We start from the raw sequence: 25,962 nt of genomic DNA on the forward strand, positions 1-25,962 counted from the left end.
AAAGTGTTGTGGTCAGATGAGACCAAAATCTAGCTCTTTGGCATCAACTCAACTCGCCATGCTTGGAGGAGGAGGAATGCTGCCTATGACCCCAAGAACACCATCCCAACTGTGAAACATGGTGGTGGAAACATTCTGCTTTGGGGGTGTTTTTCTGCTAAGGGGACAGGACAACTGCACCGCATCAAAGGGACGATGGACGGGGCAATGTACCATCAAATCTTGGGTGAGAACCTTCTTCCCTCAGCCAGGGCATTGAAAATGGGTCGTGGATGGGTATTCCAGCATGACAATGACCCAAAATACACGGCCAAGGCAACAAGGGAGTGGCTCAAGAAGAAACACATTAAGGTCCTGGAGTGGCCTAGCCAGTCTCCAGACCTTAATCCAATTGAAAATCTGTGGAGGGAGCTGAAAGTTCGAGTTGCCAAACGTCAGCCACCAAACCTTAATGACTTGGAGAGGATCTGCCAAGAGGAGTGGGCCAAAATCCCTCCTGAGATGTGTGCAAACCTGGGGGCCACCTACAGGAAACATCTGACCTCTGTGATTGCCAACAAGGGATTTGCCATCAAGTACTGTGATGGATTTGGTAAAATGCCTATTTCGTTTCCTATTGAATATATATATATATACGCTATTTCTATAAGTTTTATAAATATTTACTTTTATACTTTAATACATATGTTGTGTGAATATTTTCTGCCTGCTGGGCTTTGTGGTACTTTAAGAAATCCTTGCTTAAGAAATATTTGCTCACAGGAACAGACCCCCTCCCACCGTGTGATTTGGAAGACAAAAGAATGTTTTTCTCTTTTTAAGATAAGACTGAAGAAGATCACACCTATACCATGACGGAGATTGTTTTCGTGTAAAGTGACCAATCAAAGACTAATATCATGCTTATGCTGTTATCACGTGATGTTCGCATCATTTTTCATATATAAGCTCACGGTTTCATTTCAATAAATTAGAGAGAAGTTTTCACAGACCAAACGTGTCAGTGTGAGTTTCTTTATGTGCGCACATTCCACAAGCTGGCCAGCGTCATAAATTTTGGACAGGAACAGATAAGCACTGGATGATTAAGTCCAAGACTAAAACAGTACTAAGTCATGTTTTGTGAAGGGGATTGAATACGCATTTCCTTCACTGTATATAGCATCCCACAAGGCTTGCACCAGCTAATTAGTCCAACATGTAGACACAAGAAGGGGGGAAGGAAAATTGTTACAAAAAATTCTACATTCTTTATTATCAAAATACAAAAATTCACAAAAACATATAAACTTCCCCTCTTAAATGTCAAAACCGTCACCATAGGGAAAACCATAAAACAAAACAACGTTGTTGCTGTAGAATATGTCTATGATGTAGATGAGAAATTGTTAATTGTTGAAGGAGCCCCTAGAAACCTTTGGAGGAATCCTGGCTGGGAAAGGCTGGACTAGGCAGTCATATATTTGAGTGTAGGTGACCCCTCTATAAGGATCTACAGTCCATACACACACAGCACAAGGCCGGGGTCACACTACCAGACGCTTCTCGGGGCTGCAGTTCCTCTGAGCTCCACAAGGTGGAGATCTCACTTTTACCCAGACAGGAAGTCTCTATGGAAGACAGGAAGTGATGTCAAGCATAAATAGGAAGTGATGGGTGAGAGGTGAATCAGGAGAAAGTGGAGAGGAGACGTTGCTGGAAGTGGCAGCAGAGGAGGTAATAAGATGTTATTTCCTATTTACACCCAGTACCCCCCCCCCGTTATGCCCGTCCTCTTCCTCCATAGTCACGTCCGTCCTCTTCCTCCATAGTCACGTCCGTCCTCTTCTTCCATAGTCACGTTTGTCCTCTTCCTCCATAGTCACGTCCGTCCTCTTCCTCCATAGTCACGTCCGTCCTCTTCCTCCATAGTCACTGTGACATCTTTTATCTCCAGCAGATGATGATACACACATATATAGTGTGGGAACCCAGATTAACCCCTTCAGGGGCACAACATTCCCCCACTTCCGGGGCCGGAACATTCTCCTCATTGTGGAGATAAATTCTAGTCCTCTAAACCAGGGGTCTCCAAACTGCGGCCCTTTGCTTGCTTTTATCTGCCCTCTGGGGCGCTATTTAATCCACTGACACCAACAAATTCTTCCCATACCAACGATGGGGCACAATTCCCACCAATCACACCAACAATGGGGCACATTTCATCCCCGTGATACCAAAGATGGGGTATTGTTTACTCCCACTGATGCCGGGATATTTTCTGGTCTGGCCCTCCTAAAATCTGTAGGACAGTAAACTGGCCCTTTGCTTTGAAAGTTTGGAGACCCCTGGTCTAAACAAACAGCACTGACAATAAATAGACAAGACAAGGACCATCCTGACCATACATGGCCTACAAAGGGCAATGATGACACTACACAGGCAGCCAATGGGCAATCATTACACTATGCAGCCAACACAATGATGGAGTGCCGGGGTCAGGAGTATGGAGCATAGAGCCCCTTACATTGCTGCTCAGGAGGAAGAAAACATTCCCCAGCCGGCCATGAAGAATATGTTCCATCATTGGTGTCAGAGGGAGGAAAATACTGAGGGTTCTGAGGGAAGTAGAGGAGCTAAAGAGGGTACTGAGGCTGAAGGACTTTGGGGCCCTTGAAAGGGTAGTGGAATTGAAGGATTATAGTGTAGCTGAAGGACTCTGGGCCCTTCATAAGGTTGGTGGGCAGCAGGGCTCCAAGTAAAGAGAAGGTTGTAGTGCTCAAGGGGACCCTAAGGGGGCTCTTGGGCTGGAATGATCCTCCCTCCTACATTTGCTTTCCAGACCTCCTTACAGAACTCCTACCAGTAAAGGAGGGCAACCTTCACCTTCTTACCGCCTCACTGGTCAAATAAACATTTTCCAGGATATCAAGTGGAATAAAGATGGGCAGTCCTTCACCCCTTGGTGGGTACTTGCTCTTAGAGGAGATCTGTTTCCATAGCATCGCCTAACATGGAAAACATAAATCTGCGGTACAATTGCTGTTAAACAGATATCACAAAAAGAAATTGAAAGGGAGGAAGAAAACAAATAGAGGGCCCACCCTTTGATACATTCTAGTTAGTGGTGCACTGAAATTAAAATTCTGGTGCCGAAACTGAAAATTCGAAATGCACTTGGCCGCAAACCAAAACCGAAATGTGCAGTTTTTAAAAATGAATGTATATTTTTTGGAAAACAATACACTTTGATTAAAAAAAACACAATATATATACCCCAATTGTTTCTTAAAATATGAAAGAGGATGTTACGGCGAGTAAATAGACACCCAACATGTCACGCTTTAAAATTGCGCACGCTCGTGGAATGGCATGAAACTGCGGTATGTAAAAATCTCCATGGGTGATGCTTTAAAAACTTCTACAGGTTAGCAGTGCAACGTTACAGAGGAGGTCTAGTGAGAGAATTATTGCTCTTGCTCTGACGTTTGTGGTGATACCTCACCTGTGTGGTTTGAACACCATTTACATATGTGGGCATGGCCCATGTATGCGTTCACCACTACGTGCGACCACAGGGGGGACGGGGGCAAATTAAACTTTATTTATTTATTTTGCACTTTCCCTTTAACCACCTTCCGCCCGTCGGCTCGGTCATGTGATCTGCTATGTCCAATCACAGCTGATCACATGTAAACACGGAAATGCCGGTTATCGGCATTTCTCTCCTCTCGAGCTGTCACGCTGACAGAGGAGAGGAGAGCCGGTAATCAGCTTTCCGTGGAGGGGACATGTACACTGATCATCAGGGCACTGATGATCAGTGTGCCCTGATGATCAGTGTGGCCCCAGAAGTGCCACGTGCCAGTGCCCATCAGTGCCACATCAATGCCACATATTAGTGCCTACCACTGCACATCAATGCCACATATCAGTGCCCATCTGAGCTGCCTTTCAGTGTCACCCATAAGTACCAGTCAGTGCCGCCTATCAGTGCCAGTCAGTGCCGCCAATCAGTGCAATATATCAGTGTCATGTATCAGTGCTGCCTTTCAGTGCCCATCAGTGATGCCTGCCAATGCCCATCAGTGCAACCTACCAGTGCCTCCTCATCAGTGCCACCTATCAGTGTTCATCAGTGCCACCTATCAGTGTCCATCAGTGCAGCCTATCAGTGCCCATCACTGCAGCCTCATTAACGCACATCAGTGAAGGAGAAAAATCACTTATTTACAAAATTGTATAACAAAAACTAAGTAAAAAATGTGTTTTTTTTTTCAAAATTTTCATTTTTTTTTTTGGTTTAAGAAAAAATTTAAATCCCAGAGGTGATTAAATACCACCAAAAGAAAGCTCTATCTGTCTCAAAAAAATGATAAAAATTTCATTTGGGTAAAATGTTGCATGACCGCGCAATTGTCATTCAAAGTGTGACATCGCTGAGAGCTGGAAATTGGCCTGGGCAGGAAGGGGGTATAAGTGCCCGGTAGGCGAGGGGTTAAAAAAAAATGTTAATCAATTTTATTCTTATCACAAGAAATGTATGCATCCCTTGTGATAGGAATAATTAGTGACAGGTCCTCTTTATGGAGAGATATGGGGTCAGTAAGACCCCCCACATCTCTCCTCGGCAATGTAAAGCATTAAATCAAAAAAAGCATTGATCTAGCGCCTTAAAAAAAAAAATGTCCGGAATCGGGAGTGACATCTCTCCAGTCCTCCAAGGGCATAGAGATGAGTGAAGGCCATCTTTCCTTCACTCATCTCTATGCCCAGCGTCTGGATCGTTCAATGGTTTCTCAGGTAAGGCTGAGAACTACTGAGCAGCGGCAGGCAGGCAGGGTTTTTTTGGCACCTGTATTGGTGCTTTTTTCATATCGGCCTATGGCCAAAAGGGGTGTTTTTGGCCAAAACGTTTCGGCCACTGAATTTTCGGTGCATCCCTAATTCTGGTGCTGTAGTATAACCAAAACCGTGCATATAAAACTAAAATCAGGGCTGGCTGGCTGGCCCTACAAAAAAGCAGCATCACCTGAGTATGGGTCTCTATAAGTAAGATCACCCATTTACATAAAAAAGGAGAAATCAATTAACAATGTCATTCAGAGTGACTGCAACGTAGAGGGTGAAGTAAGGGTAAGGGAAAGAAGAGAGCAAGGGAAAGAAGAGGAATAAAAAGGGGGGGAGCACTGAGACTTGGTCCTCCCAGTCTGGATCCCCAGCCACAAAGCACCCAGGTGTCTAGGGGGCCTGAAAGTATGCAATCCATGGGTCCCATACTTTCTCAAATCTGGTTTGTTTGTCTCTGAGGATGCTGGTCAGTTTTTCGTTAATTATGATCCATGAGATTTTATGTTTTTTTTTTTTTGTTTTTTTTATTTGTTTTATTGATTTTATTAGTAAACACAAACAATAGAAGAAAATGTAAACAAAAGTTGCCCTCGCAGGGGCAGGGCCATAGGCCCAACAATTCTAACACATAACTAATGCAGGCCATACATGGTTCGAATTCCGAACGATTTTTCGGCCAAAAATTGAAAATGTCGTTCGCTCTGTAATCCGATGGTGCCATCAATGATTTCGAAAATCCGCCGACCGAGTCATAAGTTCACCCCATATAACAGGCGAAACTCCTGTTCCTTCCAGGTCACGGCTCATCAGCATATTCTTTTTGGAAAAACGATCGTAGGATTTGACTATCATTGAGTTGAAAATCGGTTGTTTTTAATGAATTTTCCAACATGCCTGATCACCGAAAAGGAGAGGAACCACGAAAATCGGCCGGTGCCGTTGACCCACTAACCGAGTGAAAATCGGCTGATTATTCTTAGGTCCGATTTTCGGATGAAAAATCGGTCGAATTTTGACCCATGTATGGCCGGCCTAACTAATAATAAAAACAACCGTGGAGGAGAGGGGCGGGGTGGTTCAGGACATGCAAGGCCTAACCAGTTGGATGAAAAACACTGCAGGGACCTTTTATAAATGAGGAAAAACACAGTAATAACTACAATTCAATTCCCCCTATTACCCGCTATAGTGGCAGTGGAGGCATCATCCAGCCAACAGGACAGCATTTTGTGAAATTTTTGGGGGCATCCTCTATCAGCATAAGTAGTTTGATAAAGGGACAAATTAGAGTTCATTAAACGCTTCCAGTAGGTTGCGGCAGGGGCAGATTGACAACTCATGGGGCCCCCGGGCAATAGGGGATCATGGGGCCCCTGTGTCCTTGCCCACACTCAAAGCCCACCCAAAAAGCCTATAAAAATGTACCAGGGGCATTTCATGGGGCCCCCTACTGACCCTGGGCCCTCGGGCAGTGCCCGGGTGCCCGAATGGTCAGTCCGCCCCTGGGCAGGAGAAGATAGCTGCTTCCAGCACAAAGTCATTGTTTTGAGAGCATAAAATAACAAAGTATTAGGAAGAGTACGTTTGGCCACAGCGGGAGCTAGGGATTCCACCAGCCCTAACAAACAATACTTCATATCAAGGGGGGGACTGTGATTTGCACTATATCTCCAATTATTTGTAACACTTCCTGCCAATATGACACAATAGCAGGACAGGACCGAAATGTATGAAAGAATTCCCATCCTGTGAACATCGCCAACACGTTGGAGAGTAGGAAGGATTCATTCTGTGCAGCCGATGTGGAGTAAAGTAGGTCCTGTGTAGAATTTTAAAAGGCAAATTTGTCTTTATTCAGTTTTTTTGCAGCAAGGTGTACAGAACAAAATGAAAGAGACAAGTATAACATGTACAAATAGTCAAACAGAAATCTTGAGCGTAAAGACGATCCAGAAAAGTAATAATGAAGGGCTGTATTCAGTGGATAAAATAAAGAATCAACATCAGCTGATATGGAGATGGCAGTAACATAATTCTCAGGGAAGTACCCCAAGACTAGTCATTGAAAACATCGGTAGGCACCTACATTTGAAGTACCCCAAGACTAGTCATTGAAAACATCGGTAGGCACCTACAGGGAAGTACCCCAAGACTAGTCATTGAAAACATCGGTAGGCACCTACATTTGAAGTACCCCAAGACTAGTCATTGAAAACATCGGTAGGCACCTACAAGGAAGTACCCCAAGACTAGTCATTGAAAACATCGGTAGGCACCTACATTTGAAGTACCCCAAGACTAGTCATTGAAAACATCGGTAGGCACCTACAGGGAAGTACCCCAAGACTAGTCATTGAAAACATCGGTAGGCACCTACATTTGAAGTACCCCAAGACTAGTCATTGAAAACATCGGTAGGCACCTACATTTGAAGTACCCCAAGACTAGTCATTGAAAACATCGGTAGGCACCTACATTTGAAGTACCCCAAGACTAGTCATTGAAAACATCGGTAGGCACCTACAGGGAAGTACCCCAAGACTAGTCATTGAAAACATCGGTAGGCACCTACAGGGAAGTACCCCAAGACTAGTCATTGAAAACATCGGTAGGCACCTACATTTGAAGTAATGTACCAAACAGGACTAGAAGAGAGAGAGTGGAATATAGAAAGAAGAGAGAAAAGCGAGAAGCTAGTACTAGAGATAGAAAAAAACTGAAAGTACGGGAGGCGGGGAAGACATAGGGCAGGATTGCAGAGGCACACCATCAAGGAACCTCGATGGTATGACCTAGCGATACGTGGCCAAACACGGACATGAAGGCCAAGCTGATGACCGTAGATCAGTGAGCCAGATAGTCGGGGCCTGACTCCTGTGTAGAATTTAAAATTGAATTAATTTATCTCTGGCAGAGACTAGGGGGGGGAGAAAGGAGAATCCCAAGTCTCGGACCAGTCATCATCATCCAGTCTAGGGATATTCATCCTCCATTTCTGATGTAGGGATGCCAATTCAGGGCTGGACACCACAAGAAGGTTACATAGTTACTCTGGCTGAAAAAAGACAAAAGTCCATCCAGTTCAACCAATAAAAAAAAAAAAGTTATAATCCTACACCCACAGTTGATCCAGAGGAAGGCAAAAATTAAACCAGCAAAGCATGATCCAATTTGCTCCTGCGGGGGAAAAAATTCCTTCCTGATCCCCCGAGAGGCAATCGGATATTCCCTGGATCAACTCGGGTATCGGTGGGTTTTTTCAAATTTGAAACATGAAGGATAGACTCCAGCGCAGAGTAAGAGAGGGCAATTTGTTGACCGGAAAACTGGCTTCTGTAATCATGGTAATATCTATATTAATAATAATGCGGGGCGGATTGAATTTAGCTTGGAGAAATGAAAATGGGAACAATCCACTATGACTGGAGATGTGCTCCAGTGTTTTTACTTTGTATTTAGCCAGGCCTGGGGGTCCAGGATCGTGACAAAGTGGAAAAGAGAGGGATTCAGCCAAAGTGGAGTATGCGGGGACAAGGTGTTAGAGGGGAGAGTTTACACAGTCTAAGTCCAGGCCCGAAGAGTGGTATGCATGGATGGTGTGAGTCCATGGGGTGATTTTAATCCCCTAAAACACTAGAGATTGGAGGGCTGCCAAAGATTGCAAAATTGCCTTTCCAGGACAATAGAAGTGTTGGTTAGATCCAGCTTTAACCACCAGTGCACAGTAACAAGCTGAGCAGAAAGGAAGTACTTGAAACAATCTGGCATTGCCAAACCCCCTCTGTCCATAGTCCTGGTGAGGGTAGTGAGTTTGTATCTGGGCGGCTTCATCCATGAGATTTTATGTTTGACTAGAGCAGTGGTTCTCAACCTTCCTAATGCTGCGACCCCTTAATACAGTTCCTCATGTTGTGGTGACCCCCAACCATAAAATTATTTTCGTTGCTACTTCATAACTGTAATTTTGCTACTATTATGAATCGTAATGTAAATATCTGATATGCAGGATGTATTTTCAATAGTTCCTTCTGTAATTGTACGAGAACATTTTTGTGCCTGTCCCTTTGGATATTTTCACATGAACTGTCATGACCAGCCCTCAACAGCGGAATACGAACGATCTGATTATCAGAAAGCGTTTTTTTTTTTTTTTGGCACCAGAATTTTCATTTCGGTGCACCACTACCAATAACACGATCAACTGATCAGCCACGGAAGGGGAAGTGGATTTTGATCAATATTTGGAAGATACAATCTGAGATTATCGACCACATCTCTGTTCTCACCATACAATCTCATAAATTGATGGAAATATGGTACAATTGATGGAAAAAGCATCTCAGTGCGGCCAATCGATGCAAACTGGTTAATCATTTTGCGCCCTGGTCAATCGACTTAAGGAATTTGATGGGAACGGAAGTTAATCTGATTGCCAATTGGATCTGATAGTAAAATTGAAGCGTGTATGGCCAGTATTCCCCCCCCCTCCCCCCCAGGGATATCAGCCCTCTCCCACACCAAGTCATCTGTCCTGAGGCTCCTTGTATGACCCCGGAAAGTTTGGGATTGCTGGTCGCTGTGTACTTCCTTCTAGCAGGCCGGGGGCCCCGGTGCCAGCCCTCGTACAAGTGCTGTGAGGAGAAGCCTCCGTGGGAGGTGAGCGGCTGTAGGGCACACGCTCTGCAGGTAACCAGATCCCTCCTCCCCGGAGACAAAGGGGGGCCCGGCTCACATCTATCCAGCTGTTGTGAGCAGCTGCCCGCCCGGGGAAACATGCAGCAGGTGCAAGGGCAGCCAATGGGTGGCAGTGGGGCACCTCTGACCTGCCCCTCGCAGGAGCCTCCAGCCTGGCCGGCCGCTCATAACGCACAGGGAAGAGGGAGCAGGTCAGTCAGTGTGCTGGTGTTAGTTCAGAGTGAGAGGCTCGCAGCAAGCCGGGAGTGCGGGACACCCTGCCGAGCCCCTCTGGCCGCCCTCACCACTACCTCATAGAGTCTATCTGTATGTGGGTGGACCCGCCTGGAGACGGATAGAGGAGCCGTGTCTCGGTTCCTAAGACCATCGGAAATATGTTTTCCGATGGTCTTAGGCGACCCCTGTGAAAGGGTCATTCGACCCACAGGTTGAGAACCGCTGGACTAGGGTAATATTGAGCACAGGTGGCCTCCATGCTCATGCTATAGTTATTTTAGCAGCTGAGAAGATAAAGAAAATGAGGGTTTGGAGGTGTCTGGGGATCTCATCTGAGATGTCAGCGAATAGTGTCGTTTTGCATTTTTAGAGATGTTCTGTCCTGTTACCGAGAAAACAAGACTAAATATTTGGATCCAGAATCGTTGGATCTTCAGGCAGGACCACCAGACATGGTACATATCACCTACCTGCCCACATCCTCGGAAGTACAAAGATGTGGCACTAAGATTTTCACCAGCCTCGCTAGGACAAGGTACCATCTAGATAATAAATTAATAAAGAAAACAATAGGAGCATGCTGAGTCAAATAAAATGTGCATATATCCAACAGATCAAAACCGGTCCCAATTAGTGGACCCAGTGCTTATACTTGTGCTCGGCTACTTGTATATCTTGATAAATGAAACATCTCCAAAAATGTGCTCCACTGTACAGACCACCCTGGGGATAGATGGTTACAGGCTCAGGATCTGGAGACAACCGGCCTCCTGGGAATATCCTTAAAGCGTGAAGGACCATTCTAGGAGGTAGATGGTCAGGAGTCAGTGCTGTGCATCTGGAGGAGACAGGTCAATACCTTTCCATGACACAGGATCTGGCAGTGCCTGGTACTGAAATTCAGAATACCAGGAGTGCACTGCCACTCTACAATGTCCTGGATACTACACTATACTTGGCAACCAATAGAACCAACCCCCTCCCCTCGTCGCTGTCCTCCTGCTACCCACACTGGGTTGCCAATGGAGGGAAGAGAACAGACTCCTCCCCAACAGCTCTCTACTCCACCAGCACCATCCTCCTGCTATCCAATTCAATCCCTTCTCTTACTGCAGAGAGTGACAGTGACATCACTCCTGTCAGTGAGCAGGCTGCTGGAGATTGGAGCCTTGCAGCTGATAATTCTGACAATTATCCTGATTAGCCAGCAACCCCGGCCAAATGTCCGCAAGTCCCCTTTCCTGGACATCATGATGACCCGATATTGACCTCACAGCACTGCCTCAGAGCAAACAAGTCAAAGGAATGATTTGCATTTATCATTCCTTGTCTTCAGATCAACCATTTAAGATACCTAACAAACCCAACAGGGAAAAGGGAATTTCTGATCTGGCAAGCCAAGAGAGTTCTAGGTTCTTAACCCCTCGCCTACCGGGCACCTATACCCCCTTCCTGCCCAGGCCAATTTCCAGCTTTCAGCACTGTCACACTTTGAATGACAATTGCGCGGTCATGCAACACTGTACCCATATGGAATTTTTATCATTTTTTTGAGACAGAGCTTTCTTTTGGTGGTATTTAATCACCTCGGGGATTTTTATTTTTTCTTAAACAAACCAAAAACCACTGAAAATTTTGAAAAAAAAAACTTTTTTTCTTAGTTTTTGTTATACAATTTTGTAAATAAGTGATTTTTCTACTTCACTGATGTGTGCTAATGAGGCTGCAGTGATGGGCACTGATAGGCTTCACTGATGGACACTGATAGGTGGCATTGATGAGGAGGCACTGGCAGGTTGCACTGATGGGCATTGACAGGCATCACTGATGGGCACTGAAAGGCAGCACTGATACATGACACTGATAGGTGGCACTGATAGGCAGCACTGACTGGCACTGATAGGCGGCACTGACTGGCACTGATAGGCAGCACTGACTGGCACTGATAGGCGGCACTGACTGGCACTGATTGGCATTGATAGGTGGCACTGACTGGCACTGATGGGTGACATTGAAAGGCAGCTCAGATGGGCACTGATATGTGGCATTGATGTGCACTGGTATGCACTATTAATGTGGCACTGATGGGCACTGGCATGTGGCACTGATGAGCACTGACTGCTGGCACTGATGGACACTGACAGATGGCACTTCTGGGGCCACACTGATCATCAGGGCACACTGATCATCAGTGCCCTGATGATCAGTGTACATGTCCCCTCCGTGGAAAACCGATTACCGGATCTCCTCTCCTCTGTCAGCGTGACAGCTCGAGAGGAGAGCAATGCCGATAACCGGCATTTCCGTGTTTACATGTGATCAGCTGTGGTTGGACACAGCTGATCACATGACCGAGCCGACATCTTTGGCTCTTTCCGTGATCCGCTGTGTCCGAGGGACACAGCGCACCGGCGATTGCCGCGCTGCTCGCTCCCTGAGCATGCGCGGTGAGAATATGACGTCCTATCAGAACGAGAGAACCACCTTGCACCCGTCATTGTACTATAGGGCGGGCAGAAGGTGGTTAAAATGTAGCAAAAACTTAACAGTCCACACTAAATATGTTCCCATGAGGGCTGTAGTTCTTTTTATATTATTGTGTGACCAATACCATCCAAAATCATTCTTTCTTTCATTTCCCAAAGTTATCCATCTACAAGGAGACCTGTATAGATCACATGATGGCACCAATGAGGATGGAGGAGGACCGGAGTCACATGCCTGAGAAGATACTAAACCTCACCCTGGAGATCATCTACCTGCTGACCGGAGAGGTGAGGAGGATTCTGGGAGGTCACATGACATCACTCTTATCTCTATTAATAAAACACAGACCTGACCGGAGAGGTGAGGGGGATTCTGGGAGGTCACGTGACATCACTCATCATTATTAATAAAACACAGACCTGACCGGAGAGGTGAGGAGGATTCTGGGAGGTCACATGACATCACTATTATCTCTATTAATAAAACACAGACCTGACCGGAGAGGTGAGGAGGATTCTGGGAGGTCACATGACATCACTCTTATCTATAATAATAAAACACAGACCTGACCGGAGAGGTGAGGAGGATTCTGGGAGTCTTACATGATATTCCTATTGGTTCCTCAATACAGAGATTTCCTCTTCCGAAGTCAGGTGATCATATGACCATCACAGTGGCTCCATGTGAGTCCCTAAACCCTGAGAGACACAACATGCAGAAGATTCTAGAAGTCACCAAGAAGATGATGGAGCTGCTGACAGGAGAGGTGAGCGGTGCCGGGAATTCTGGGACATTCTCCAGTAACAGACAAGGGATGTGTCTGGATGGTGACTGTATCATTGTGTGTGTCAGGTTCCTATAAGGTGTCAGGGTGTCACTGTCTATTTCTCCATGGAGGAGTGGGAGTATTTAGAAGGACACAAGGATCTCTACAAGGACGTCATGATGGACAATCAGCCGCCCCTCACATCACCGGGTAAGAGGAGACTTTATTGTAAAGGAGAGAGCAGTACGGAGGATCCACCTAGATCCCCCATCATCTGATAAACACATAGAAACAATGGATTCAGTCAGTGTGTGTGTTTCCTACAGATGGATCCAGTCATGGGAACCCACCAGAGAGATGTCCCCGTCCTCTGTATTCCCGGGATTCCACACAGGAAGATCACACCATCCCTCACCATCATCAGGTAGATGGATCCAGTCATGGGAACCCACCAGAGAGATGTCCCCGTCCTCTGTATTCCCGGGATTCCACACAGGAAGGTCACACCATCCCTCACCATCATCAGGTAGATGAGGAACAATCACTGATAGTATCATTAGGATCTGTACATTATCTGCATTGTTACCATTGATGTCATTTTTATTATATATTCAGAGTGGAAACCTGAAAGATTCTAAAGTTGTTATTAAAGAAGTGATAAAAGAGGAGGATGATGAGGATGGGGTGATGGAGTCAGAGATTCTAAAAGGACACAAAGATCTGTACCAGGACACCATGGTGGAGTCATCCAGCTACAGGAACCCACCAGAGAGATGTCCCCGTCCTCTGTATTCCCGGGATTCCACACAGGAAGATCACACCATCCCTCACCATTACAAGGTTAGTGAGACATAACATCTAGATCGGGTCTTTAAATTTCCTTGCTCACATTTGGCGAGTGGAGATAATGTGGGGGCGAGTGTGACCCAGGCAGGGCCGCTTATAGCCGTAAGATAGGTATCTCGTCAAGATCGGTATCCCTGCAGCTACTGCACATGTGCTAGATCAGTGAAGCATTCATGGAAAACTAGCCAAGCTTGAGCCATGGTTTTCTCCAAAATCGGTTATCTCCATCAATTCTGGGCAACAGTGACAATCCCTGGGAACACACGGAGGGTGGAGGTAAAGGATATCTTGTGCATTGTGTCAGGGATATCTGTCCTCTCCATTCACAGTGCTGGTCACAGGGGACACACATGTGAGGGGGATGGAGGATTTCATGGCCATTCTGCATGAGGACCGCAGAAGCTGAACGGCTGCATGGACTTAACTCCTCAATTGCCAGACACCTTTGCCATGAACTACTTGTAATAATTAAAGTACTAATTAACTTACAAGGGAGAGGAAACGGATTGGGGGTCTGTCAGTGGGGAAAGGGATGGAAAATTGGGGGTGGGGGTCTGTCAGTGGGGGAGGGGGGCAGTAGGTGAGGGGTGAAGGTCAGTGGGTGGAGGGGGCAGAAAGTGGGGGGTGGCGGTCTGTCAGTAGGGGGAGGTGCAGTAGTAGAGGGGTGAGAGTTTGTCAGTGGGGAATGGGCAGTAGTAGGTGTTTTGTCAGTGGGGGGAGGGGACTGTAATTGGGGGTGGGGGGATCTGTCAATTGGGGAAAGAAGGTGGTAATTGGGGGGTGGGATCTGTCTGGGGGACTGGAGGAGGACATAGGATGGAAGAGATGGGACTGGAGGAAGAGGACATGGGATGGGGGAGATGAGACTGGAAGTGGAGGACATGAGATGGGGAGATGGGACTGGAGAGAAGGACATGGGTTTTGGAGATGGGACTGGAGGAGGAGAAGGACATGGGATGGAGGAGATGGGACTAGAGAAGGAGGAGAACATCTGATGGAGGAGATGGGACTGGAGGAGGACATGGGATGTCGGAGATGAGACTGGAAGTGGAGGACATGAGATGGGACTGGAGAGAAGGACATGGGATGGGGGAGAGGAGGAAGAGGAGGATATGGGATGGGGAAGATGAGACTAGAAGAGGAGGACATGAGATGGGACTGGAGAGAAGGACATGGGATGGGGGAGATGGGACTGAAGGAGGAGACATAGGACAAGAGAGATGAGACTGCAAGTGGAGGCCATGAGATAGGGGAGATGGGACTGGAGAGAAACCAATGGGATGGGGGAGAGGAGGAGGAGGATATGGGATGGGGAAGATGAGACTAGAAGAGGAGACATGGGATGGGAGAGATGAGACTGGAAGTGGAGGACATGACATGGGGGAGATGAGACTGGAGAGAAGGATATGGGATGGGGGATATGGGACTGGAGAAGTAGACATGGGACAGGAGAGATGAGACTGCAAGTGGAGGACATGAGATGGGGAGATGGGCCTGGAGAGTAGGATATGGGATGGGGGAGAAGAGGAAGAGGAGGATATGGGATGGGGAAGATGAGACTAGAAGAGGAGGACATGAGATGTGACTGGAGAGAAGGACATGGGATGGGGGAGATGGGACTGAAGGAGGAGACATAGGACAAGAGAGATGAGACTGCAAGTGGAGGCCATGAGATAGGGGAGATGGGACTGGAGAGAAACCAATGGGATGGGGGAGAGGAGGAGGAGGATATGGGATGGGGAAGATGAGACTAGAAGAGGAGACATGGGATGGGAGAGATGAGACTGGAAGTGGAGGACATGAGATGGGGGAGATGGACTGGAGAGAAGGACATGGGATAGGGGAGATGGGACTGGAGGAGGAAGAGGATATGGGATGGGGAAGATGAGACTAGAAGAGGAGACATGGGACAGGAGAGTGTAGAAATTATGTAGCTTAAAACAGACGTCTCATATCTTTCATAATGACAGCAAAAGTCATTTAGAAGTAATTTTAACTTCACGTGTGAATGAAGCTTTAGAAAACAGGTGTTAAAGATGAACCATGGTATATTCATGTCTAAGAGGTCAGCAGGTCATAAGCTTAGTTTTAAGAATAGCAATTGGAATGTAAAAAGATATTGATACGTAGTAGAACAAAGAAAGGATATGTCTTTTATAAAGAAAATCATGTCTAATCCATAATATAGTTAGTTGGATAATTATTTCATATAATCAAATTATTAGTTAGGAATAGTGTGTGATAAGTTTAGTATCAATTATTGTTGGTTATATCTATGCATTTATGTGACCATTATCCTTTCTAAAGATATGTGAAGCCATTATATCAGATGACAGTATCATATATTTCTGTCTTCTAAGAGGTTTTCAAATAACGTCATACTAAGTATAGTGTAGAAGGTTTACATATATGGACACTAAGAGTATATGTTTAGAAGAAGCACAAATAAGGGTTTTACTTATTTAGCTCACACTGAATTAGGAAATAACTGTTTAGTGGGTTGGTCTGGTAAAACATATATAAGATGTGTCTTAGAGATAGAGAGACACATACATACATTCACTCACACTCATACATCAAGACATTATACAGCTGACACGCACTGACATATTTGTCTCCTGGTAAGGCCTGCAAAGCCTTGATACACCTGTTGTCTTCCTTGCCGAGACTGAAACACTTGTCATAGAACAGACAAGAGATTAGACATTTCTCCAAAGCTTATTTCTTTTTCCATAATCTACAACTTTTGTTATATTTTACTCTGTATTTTATTTTATCTTTTGTATTCATTTTTGATGCCAAGTGTGCATTAAATAAAAGTCACACTGTTTTAAGTCAGCCTGGCACTAGAACAAATTGCCTCAAACGCCTAAAGACAGACACTTAAATAATATAAGTGTCACGATATTTAACATTTGGCTAAGCCAGCCTCCGCCACAGTTTTTCCGGGTTTTTCATTCCTTGATAGAGGGGGAGAAAGCACAGACTGATCAAGTCTTGGAAAAACACGGTGCAAAGAACCTAGAAGTGAAGGCGTTTGTGTTTCGTCAGACGTTGACGAGAGGTCCAGTGACGGAGCCACCGGCTGCAAAAAAGAAAATCATCTGATTACGGTGAGTAAAAGTTATGGAATTTATTGATAAACTAGCTATAGAAAGCAAGTTAGAGTTTAAGGATGTTTCTTTATATCCTGATGATGGTAAATTATGGCAGTACATGTACAAGGAATGTTTACAGGCCAATGTTCAGATAGATAAATCTAGATTTACTGTAAACAAACAGCATAAGAAGATATCTAATATCTTAAAGTTGGTAAGAATATTCAACAAAATGATTTTGAATATTGACTTACCTGCTAAAAGTGTTTCTACACTAAAGCAGACAGAATGTAGCACTGTACAGAACACAGAAATGCATGAACATTTGTCTCAAGATCCTCTTAATTGTCCAAATTGTGACATACTTTGTAACTACATAGAAAATCTTGAGGAGCAAATTGATTCTAAAACAAATCTTTTGTTAAGACTGCAGAATGACAGAAAGGAGGTTGCTGTATTAACAAAAGGTGGTAAAAAGACTGATTCTACAAAGTCAAAGCCTCAAGCTTCCTGCATTCCTGAAATGGGGGAAGATGACGCAAATGACGAAGCCGAAGTTAGAAAGAAAAAACTACTAGACCGTGCAGCTAAATTAAAGTTACAAATTCATGATCAATTAATTAAAATTTTAAAAGATATTCCAGCGTATGACTCAAAGGTCGATGCCTTTTATAATGCGGACATCTTCGAGTCTTATACAGATCGTTATCACTTGACTGACGAACAGCGTAACCGTATCTATTATCTTTGGATCCCAGCTCATTTTGCTAGACGACTTGTGCAATCACCTGTTATTGACGATGACGGACAGGAGATACATAGTGACGCATCAGACAGATTACGACAATTGTTGTTATGTACCACAGGTGAGGAAGTACCTTCTTTAGAAGTACTAGACTCATTACAGACTTCAGTTAGAGAAGACCCTTATGAATTTAAAATTAAATTCACAAAGGCATACAAAATGGTCTTGGGCGTAGATGATGAAAACGATACAGGTATGATAAAAGCATTTGTAAAAAAATTTAAATATCTTGATCCAACTTCTTTGGCCATTGTGCAAGATAAAACTTCGATTACAGATGCTTGTTCATTCATTGATAAAATCAGAAGACAAATGAAACAGAACTATCTCAAGTCTAAGATAGCTCTAGTTCAAAATGACACTTTAGATAGGAACGGTCAAACTACAGCTAAGACAGGAATGACTGCTCTTAGTAAAAGTGACAGATACAAGCAGGTGAGACAGAGAGAGCCAATAACTTGTTACTACTGTCAAAAGCCTGGACATTTAAAATGGAAGTGTAAAAAATTCTTAAAGGATATGCAGATAAAGGATTCAAGAAATTTAGGTAAAGAAAATGGACTTATTTCTCTTGAACCATCTGCTCCTCCTAGTCAGAAGGAAACTCAATCTTCTTCTCCCTATGCTCCTCTGATAAAACAAATCAGAGAGTTATCGGTCAGCAGCGGTTTGACTGAAAAGAACTTGCAGTCAACCACTGTTAATTCAGCTCCATTATTGCCTACTCCATGACTAGACAATAAAAAGGAAATAAAATCTCATCATCTAGAATATGTAACACCAATATGTCTAGATAAATGTGGACGCCCTTACATTAAAGCAAAATTGAATGGACAAAAGCTCAAGTTTCTAATTGATACAGGTGCCGAAATTTCTATTACTGGTGTAAGATTACCTCTTTTGACAGATGCAACAGTATGTACAGTTGTTGGATTTAACGGATCAGGTAATTCGAAAGCTTCAATGTGTAAAAATGTTTCATTTGAAATCCCTGATTATTTGGATACTGAGATTGATATTTGGTATTGTCAAGGTGCAGAGAATATCATTGGGACAGATATCCTTCAACGCAGAGGTTGGATAATTGACCTTGGTAATGGCATTGTATGGAAAGGTTCCATTAATCGTAAGCCTGTGGTAATTGACCCAGCAGATTACTGTGAGGTCGGCAGCATCTGTTTAACAGAAGTGCTTGCTGCAGACCATAAATGGCCAGATAGTGGTGACAATCAACAATTAGAACAATTGGTCAAATCATACAAAAATCTTTGGAGCCAAGGCAAAAATGAGGCCGGTCTATTTAAAGACATAGAAGTAGACGTGCAAGGCAAGGATCCGCCCCCACAGAAGCAATACAAATTGCCACCAGAATCTATTGAACCAGTATCAATAGTCATACAGGAGCTTCTGCAACAAGGTATTATCAGAAAAACAAATTCTGTAACAAACAATCCATTATGGGTAGTACCTAAACGTGATGACCCTAAATCATTCAGGCTTCTGGTAGATCTCAGAATGCTGAATAAATATACCCCAAGCTGCGCTCCAATAGTGGCAGATACACCAGATATAATGTCCCGAATTGATGCAAAAGCAAAAGTGTTCTCTGTGATTGACATTGCAAATGGATTTTTCTCAATCTCTTTATCTAAAAGCTGTCAATATAAATTTGCCTTCTCCTTTGCAAATTCTCAGTATACCTTTAATCGTCTTCCGCAAGGCCTCCATTTGAGTCCTAGCGTATTTCATCAAGCTTTAGCGGAAGTCCTATCCAAATTTTCTAGGCCAGATTGTATCCTACAATATGTGGACGATATCTTGTTATCAACAGAAAATGACCAAGAACATTTAACCCTTTTGGCAGAATTGTTTGATCTGTTGCAAGATGCAGGTCTCAAGCTGAATACTCGTAAGGTTCAGCTCATGAAAAGCGAGGTCAAGTTTCTCGGCATTCAGATCAGTCCGGGTAAACGCCAACCTTTGCAAGAAAGGGTTAATGCTATTGCTGCACTTCCTGTACCAACAACATTCAAAGCACTAAGACAATTCCTAGGATTAGTGAATTTTTCTAGAGAGTTCATTGAGTCATTTGCTGATAAAGCAAAACCTCTGTATGAACTTCTAAAGAATAATGAGGAAAATGGTTTTGGTCCTTGGACAGAAGTTCAGCAAAAGGCCTTTGAATCTTTGAAAAAAGATTTGCAGACAGCACCAGCCCTAACTACAGTAGAAAAGCAAGCACCGTTTGCTTTGCAGGTGCATACATCTGAAACTGCTATTTCTTCGGTGTTGCTTCAGCTACAAGGAGGAAATTGGAGGATCCTAGCATATTTCTCTAGGCTTTTAACACCTGTTGAGAAAGGTTTTGACACATGTGTTAAACAATTGGTAGGAGTTCACTATGCAGTAAAAGCAACTGAGCACATTGTAGGATTCAACAAAATTATCTTACAAACACCTCATTCCACCCTGAAATTTCTCCTTGAAAAAAACATCCCAGGTGTTTCCAATCAAAGATTTTCACAATGGTTGTTGGCTTTATCACCCAAACAGATCCAGGTTGAACATAATGCCAAATATGTACTCCCTCAATTGATGGAATATAATGGATCAGAACATGAGTGTTCATGTGAAGTCCAAGACACTCACTCTCCTCTGTTTCGCAGAGAAGCAGAGAAGACTGATGAACCTGTGTTTGTGGATGGTTCACGTTATTGTGTCTCAGGGGAGTATTTTTCAGGTTATGCAATCTGGTTTCCACAGAGAGGATATGCCATACAACACAGACTTCCAGGACACTTTTCAGCACAAAAAGCAGAACTGATAGCCATTGAGACAGTGTTAACTGTAGACAAAGAAGAGAATCAAGGTCCACTAGTGATTTATAGTGACAGTTCATATGTTGTGCGTTCTCTTACTGATTATCTTCCTATTTGGAAAAGACGAGGTTTTGTAGATGCTTCAAACAAAGCTTTAGCACACAGAGAGATACTAGAGTCAATTTTTGCACTAGCAGGGATAAACCCTTGTGCCTATGCAATTGTTAAAGTACCAGCGCATAGGAAAGACAATGATGAACTGAGCATAGGAAATATGATAGCTGACACATTAGCAAAAGAAGCAGCTGTTAATGAACAGTCAGAGACTCCATCTGAAGTAGTTTCAGTAAACACAGTCAGAAAAACAGATACACAGATCCCCTCATTTGCAGAAGAACAGAAAAAGGACCCGTCCCTTTCTGCTTCTCAGGTTGATACAGAATCTTCCTTTGTTTTTGAAAACAAGATTTTGTTTCATGACTGTAACGGGGTTCTGCGTCCTGTCATACCAAAACATTTACAAGTGGAGTTCACAAAATACAATCATGAAAGTTTAGGCCATGTAGGTAAGCAGAGATTGTTAGAGATTCTCAAAGAGAAATTTTTCTGGGAAAAAATGGATGAGACTGCAGACAATGTAATTCAATCTTGTCTTATCTGTGCTCAAGTGAACCCCAGGCCAAAAGGACAGAAACCTCCTTTACAAAGAACTCCTCCAGCTAATGGTCCATGGTCCACATTACAACTTGACTATATAGGACCATTACCAACAGGAAAAAATGGTTTCAAATATGCGCTCATAATTGTTGATGTTTTCTCAAAATGGGTTGAGATTTTACCTGTACGCACAGACGATGCACTAACAACTGCAAGAATGTTAATTAATCATGTTTTTCCTACTTGGGGGATCCCAATTGATATCAGTTCAGATCGTGGAACTCATTTCACAGGTAAAGTAATGCAGGCAATGTGTAAAATTTTGGGAATCCAGCAAAGATTTCATGTTCCATACCATCCGCAATCTGCAGGTATTGTGGAAAGAATGAACAGGACTATCAAATCCAGAATTGCTAAAATGTTGTTAGACAAAGGACATACATGGGTAGATGCCGTGCCTTTTGTTCTGATGAGTATCAGAAGTACAACATCTTCATCTACACAATACAGTCCATTTGAACTGATGACAGGTAGAAAAATGCCGCTTGTTTTTCCACATGAACCGTGTTTTTTGTCAACTCCGCAGAAAGAAGCAATTGAGAAAACCAAATGGTTACAGATGTTGCAAGACAATCTAAATGCCATTTTGCCACATGCAGCTACTCACATGCAGAAAATGATCCCTCCACACTCCTCAAAATTTGAGAAAGGTGGACAAGTCATGATTAAAACATTTAGAAAAAGTGGGCCGTGGCAAAGTAATTGGGAAGGTCCTTTTGAAATTTTGGACACACGTGGTGTAATGATACAAGTCCAAAGACCTCTCAATTCTGTTAAAAATGCACGGAGACAACAAAAAATATGGGTTCACACTGATCAATGCAAGCTGTTTATGCCAAGATAATGATACTGCATTTCTTTTGCAGAAATGACATCTGATAATCAAATATGGAGGAACATCAAACTCCAAAAAGAAATACTGACAACATCAGAAAAGTGGAAAGAAAGAAAGAACATTAAAAGGAGAAAATTCGTCATCACAGGACTCCTTTTCTCATTAATGACATTTTTATTCCTAAAAACGTATATGACTTTTTCCAGCCCAGCAGAGAAGAACAAGTCTGAGACCCTGCATAAAAGAGAATTGCCTTTATCCAGAAACAAGAGACATTTTCCAAGATACAGTGACATTGACACAGCCGTAGACTTGTATGGACTTGCTTGTATAGGTCATGGAGCTACTTGCTGTATGCAGTTTTATTTTCTTCATAGTAACTCTATTGAAATACAAGCTAGAATAGAATCTAAAACAAAGTTTACAAAAATGCAAGGATCATATGTACATAATAATAAAACTGGTACATATGAATGTAATTTAACTGAGATGGGATTCTGGTCCATAGTTTTAAAAGGAAATGAGTCTACAATTTGGACTGGCGATGTAACTGGAGATAGAGTAGGTTCTTCTTCTGTAGGAGGATCCAAAACAGATATTTGGTTTTTGACCCAATATTATTTACAGTTTATGGATCCTGAACACTTAAAGATTACAGGAGATGAAGAAGGAGATGTAATTAGAGTATGGGATTTTCAAATAACAAGAGGTTCAGCTCACGTTAAAGTGAGAGTGACTATTTCAATTGTAGACTTGATTATTCCAGATATAAAAGTATCCCCTCAAGCTGTTAAAATTATTGAAGGAAAGGATGATTTAAATTTGATATGTACTACACAAATATATTTACCTCAAAATTCCCTATTAACTTGGAAAAGAAATGGTGAATTTTTGGGCAGTCTTTTCCATAGCTCTACTAATATAATTCGTAAGAGTAATCTTGGAAATGTAGATTGGACTAACAATAACTTTATTTATCAACACAGTAGTCCAAATCTTAATGACAGAGGCATATATGAATGTTGCATATCATTAGAAAATAATCCAATGAAATGTGATACTGCAAATGTTATAATTTCATCTCCTAAGAACATTAAGTGTATTGATGAAAAATTTATTCCTTCTAGTCCATTTCAAATTAATCATTTCCAACCCAGACATCTCTTAAGAGAAGGACATTTTGTGATTATACTTTGGAAATTTAATGTTTCTGAATGGAAAATTTCATCAAAGTATCCTCAATGTCAAGAATACTTAATTAATATGGAATTGGGTATGGATAAATGGTTTGGAGCTAATAATAAAAATAACAATAGGAATAAACGAGGTATCGTAGAAGGAATTTTAGGTGGAGTTGGTACTATTGGAAGTCTTACCAATAGTATGGATATTAATACATTACAGTCTGATCTGGAAACAGCGGGCTTAGTGGGTAGTAAAAGTATTAAAGTTCAAAGAAATGTAAATCAAATATTAGAAAATATGTTAATGAAGACAGCTACGGTTATAGGCCCAGCTGTAGTCCACTTACAAGATGTTACTTTGAATTTAATGGACAGAGAACAACATTCCCACATAGCCAGAACATGTCTAGAAATACAGACAGAGTATTCTACCAATTTTAAAATAATTGCACAAGCATTCCAAAGTGGCATAACTCCTCTAAGTCTTTTGCAAAGTTTACCTAATGAATATGTATTTGCAAAAAATCATACAGATTTATGGGTAAATAAATGGGTAGGATGTAATCAACATGAATGCTTTGGTACCTCAATGATTCCCATTGCTGGGAAAGAACAAATGTTAGTTCCAGTTACAGTCTTAGGATTGCCAGTTAGTAATACTCAGTTGTTATATTATCAATTACAATTTGTAGATTTTGCTTTGGATACTAATACATCTGAACCAGAACAATTAGATTTATCTTCTTGTTTACATTTTCAATCAAAAGTAATATGTTTGCCTAATCAGGACAAAAGTATTTTTCACTCTTGTTTTCATAATCATTCATTATGTACAGCAAGAATAGAAAAAGTAAAAACTTCACTTGACCTAGTCACTGTTGTAGGAAAGAGGAAAGTCTGTTTTCAAGTCATGACAGACACTGAAACAGTGAAAGCTTTCTTCCTATCCTGCACACATACAGATATCCTGAGTCGAGGCTTGTATTGTATAGAAGGAGATCTTACAGGAATTAGTTTAAATGAAATTAGAGCAAATTTAACTAATATACTTACGAAAAATGTGAGTGTTCTACCTATACAATATAATATATCTCAAGTAGATGAGTTTCCATGGAAGGAATGGGCAGAGATCATACAAAAGGATAAGGGATTATTAATTGCTTTGTCTGAAGAACTTCAGAAAGCAGAAATAATATTTAAGCATGAACAAGGAAATCTACTAGAGATAGAACATGATTGGTCTGAATTTTCAGGTCGTTCATGGTGGTCAAAATTTAAAAATACTGTATCAATGTGGGGAAAAACTTCAGTAACAGCAGCTGTTGGAAATATATTATTACACCCATTAATTATTATATTTATTATTATGATTTTATGTATTTTATTTCAAATCTGTATTATGATTAGAATGAAACGATTTTACAAATTGATTAAGAAACAAATGAAAGAAGGTGAAAAAATCCTGTCAGGTATTATTAGAAGGAAGGTTACCTCTGACCTAACTGACCTGGTTATAGAAAATGGTGCATCTGGAACAACTGATTCAGAGCGTGTATAGTTGGGCCATGAATGAAGTATGAATGTATATATAATATTATATGATAAATTATATTTAGGGGGAATATTGTAGAAATTATGTAGCTTAAAACAGACGTCTCATATCTTTCATAATGACAGCAAAAGTCATTTAGAAGTAATTTTAACTTCACGTGTGAATGAAGCTTTAGAAAACAGGTGTTAAAGATGAACCATGGTATATTCATGTCTAAGAGGTCAGCAGGTCATAAGCTTAGTTTTAAGAATAGCAATTGGAATGTAAAAAGATATTGATACGTAGTAGAACAAAGAAAGGATATGTCTTTTATAAAGAAAATCATGTCTAATCCATAATATAGTTAGTTGGATAATTATTTCATATAATCAAATTATTAGTTAGGAATAGTGTGTGATAAGTTTAGTATCAATTATTGTTGGTTATATCTATGCATTTATGTGACCATTATCCTTTCTAAAGATATGTGAAGCCATTATATCAGATGACAGTATCATATATTTCTGTCTTCTAAGAGGTTTTCAAATAACGTCATACTAAGTATAGTGTAGAAGGTTTACATATATGGACACTAAGAGTATATGTTTAGAAGAAGCACAAATAAGGGTTTTACTTATTTAGCTCACACTGAATTAGGAAATAACTGTTTAGTGGGTTGGTCTGGTAAAACATATATAAGATGTGTCTTAGAGATAGAGAGACACATACATACATTCACTCACACTCATACATCAAGACATTATACAGCTGACACGCACTGACATATTTGTCTCCTGGTAAGGCCTGCAAAGCCTTGATACACCTGTTGTCTTCCTTGCCGAGACTGAAACACTTGTCATAGAACAGACAAGAGATTAGACATTTCTCCAAAGCTTATTTCTTTTTCCATAATCTACAACTTTTGTTATATTTTACTCTGTATTTTATTTTATCTTTTGTATTCATTTTTGATGCCAAGTGTGCATTAAATAAAAGTCACACTGTTTTAAGTCAGCCTGGCACTAGAACAAATTGCCTCAAACGCCTAAAGACAGACACTTAAATAATATAAGTGTCACGATATTTAACAGAGAGAAATGGAGGAGATGGACTGGAGAGAAGGACATGGGATA

General features: G+C 42.2%; 2 protein-coding genes across 2 annotated transcripts; both read left to right on the forward strand.

The window, feature by feature from the left end:
• The first annotated feature begins 1,632 nt into the window (after positions 1-1,632).
• Positions 1,633-16,948, forward strand: LOC149460828 (uncharacterized). Its single transcript, XM_089679263.1, has 7 exons — positions 1,633-1,716; positions 12,387-12,515; positions 12,860-12,994; positions 13,081-13,204; positions 13,321-13,520; positions 13,610-13,834; positions 16,811-16,948. Exons 2-7 carry the CDS (start codon positions 12,420-12,422, stop codon positions 16,946-16,948), a joined length of 918 nt encoding a protein of 305 aa, XP_089535389.1. The 5' UTR covers positions 1,633-1,716; positions 12,387-12,419.
• LOC149460829 (uncharacterized) lies at positions 15,765-25,843 on the forward strand. Its single transcript, XM_089679269.1, has 2 exons — positions 15,765-16,953; positions 22,146-25,843. Exon 2 carries the CDS (start codon positions 22,148-22,150, stop codon positions 24,854-24,856), a length of 2,709 nt encoding a protein of 902 aa, XP_089535395.1. The 5' UTR covers positions 15,765-16,953; positions 22,146-22,147; the 3' UTR covers positions 24,857-25,843.
• The last annotated feature ends 119 nt before the right edge of the window (positions 25,844-25,962 follow it).

Source organism: Staurois parvus, unplaced genomic scaffold (genome assembly GCF_062004578.1).
Source record: "Staurois parvus isolate SC_StPar_1 unplaced genomic scaffold, SC_StPar_1.0 ptg000221l, whole genome shotgun sequence".
NCBI lineage: Eukaryota > Metazoa > Chordata > Amphibia > Anura > Ranidae > Staurois > Staurois parvus.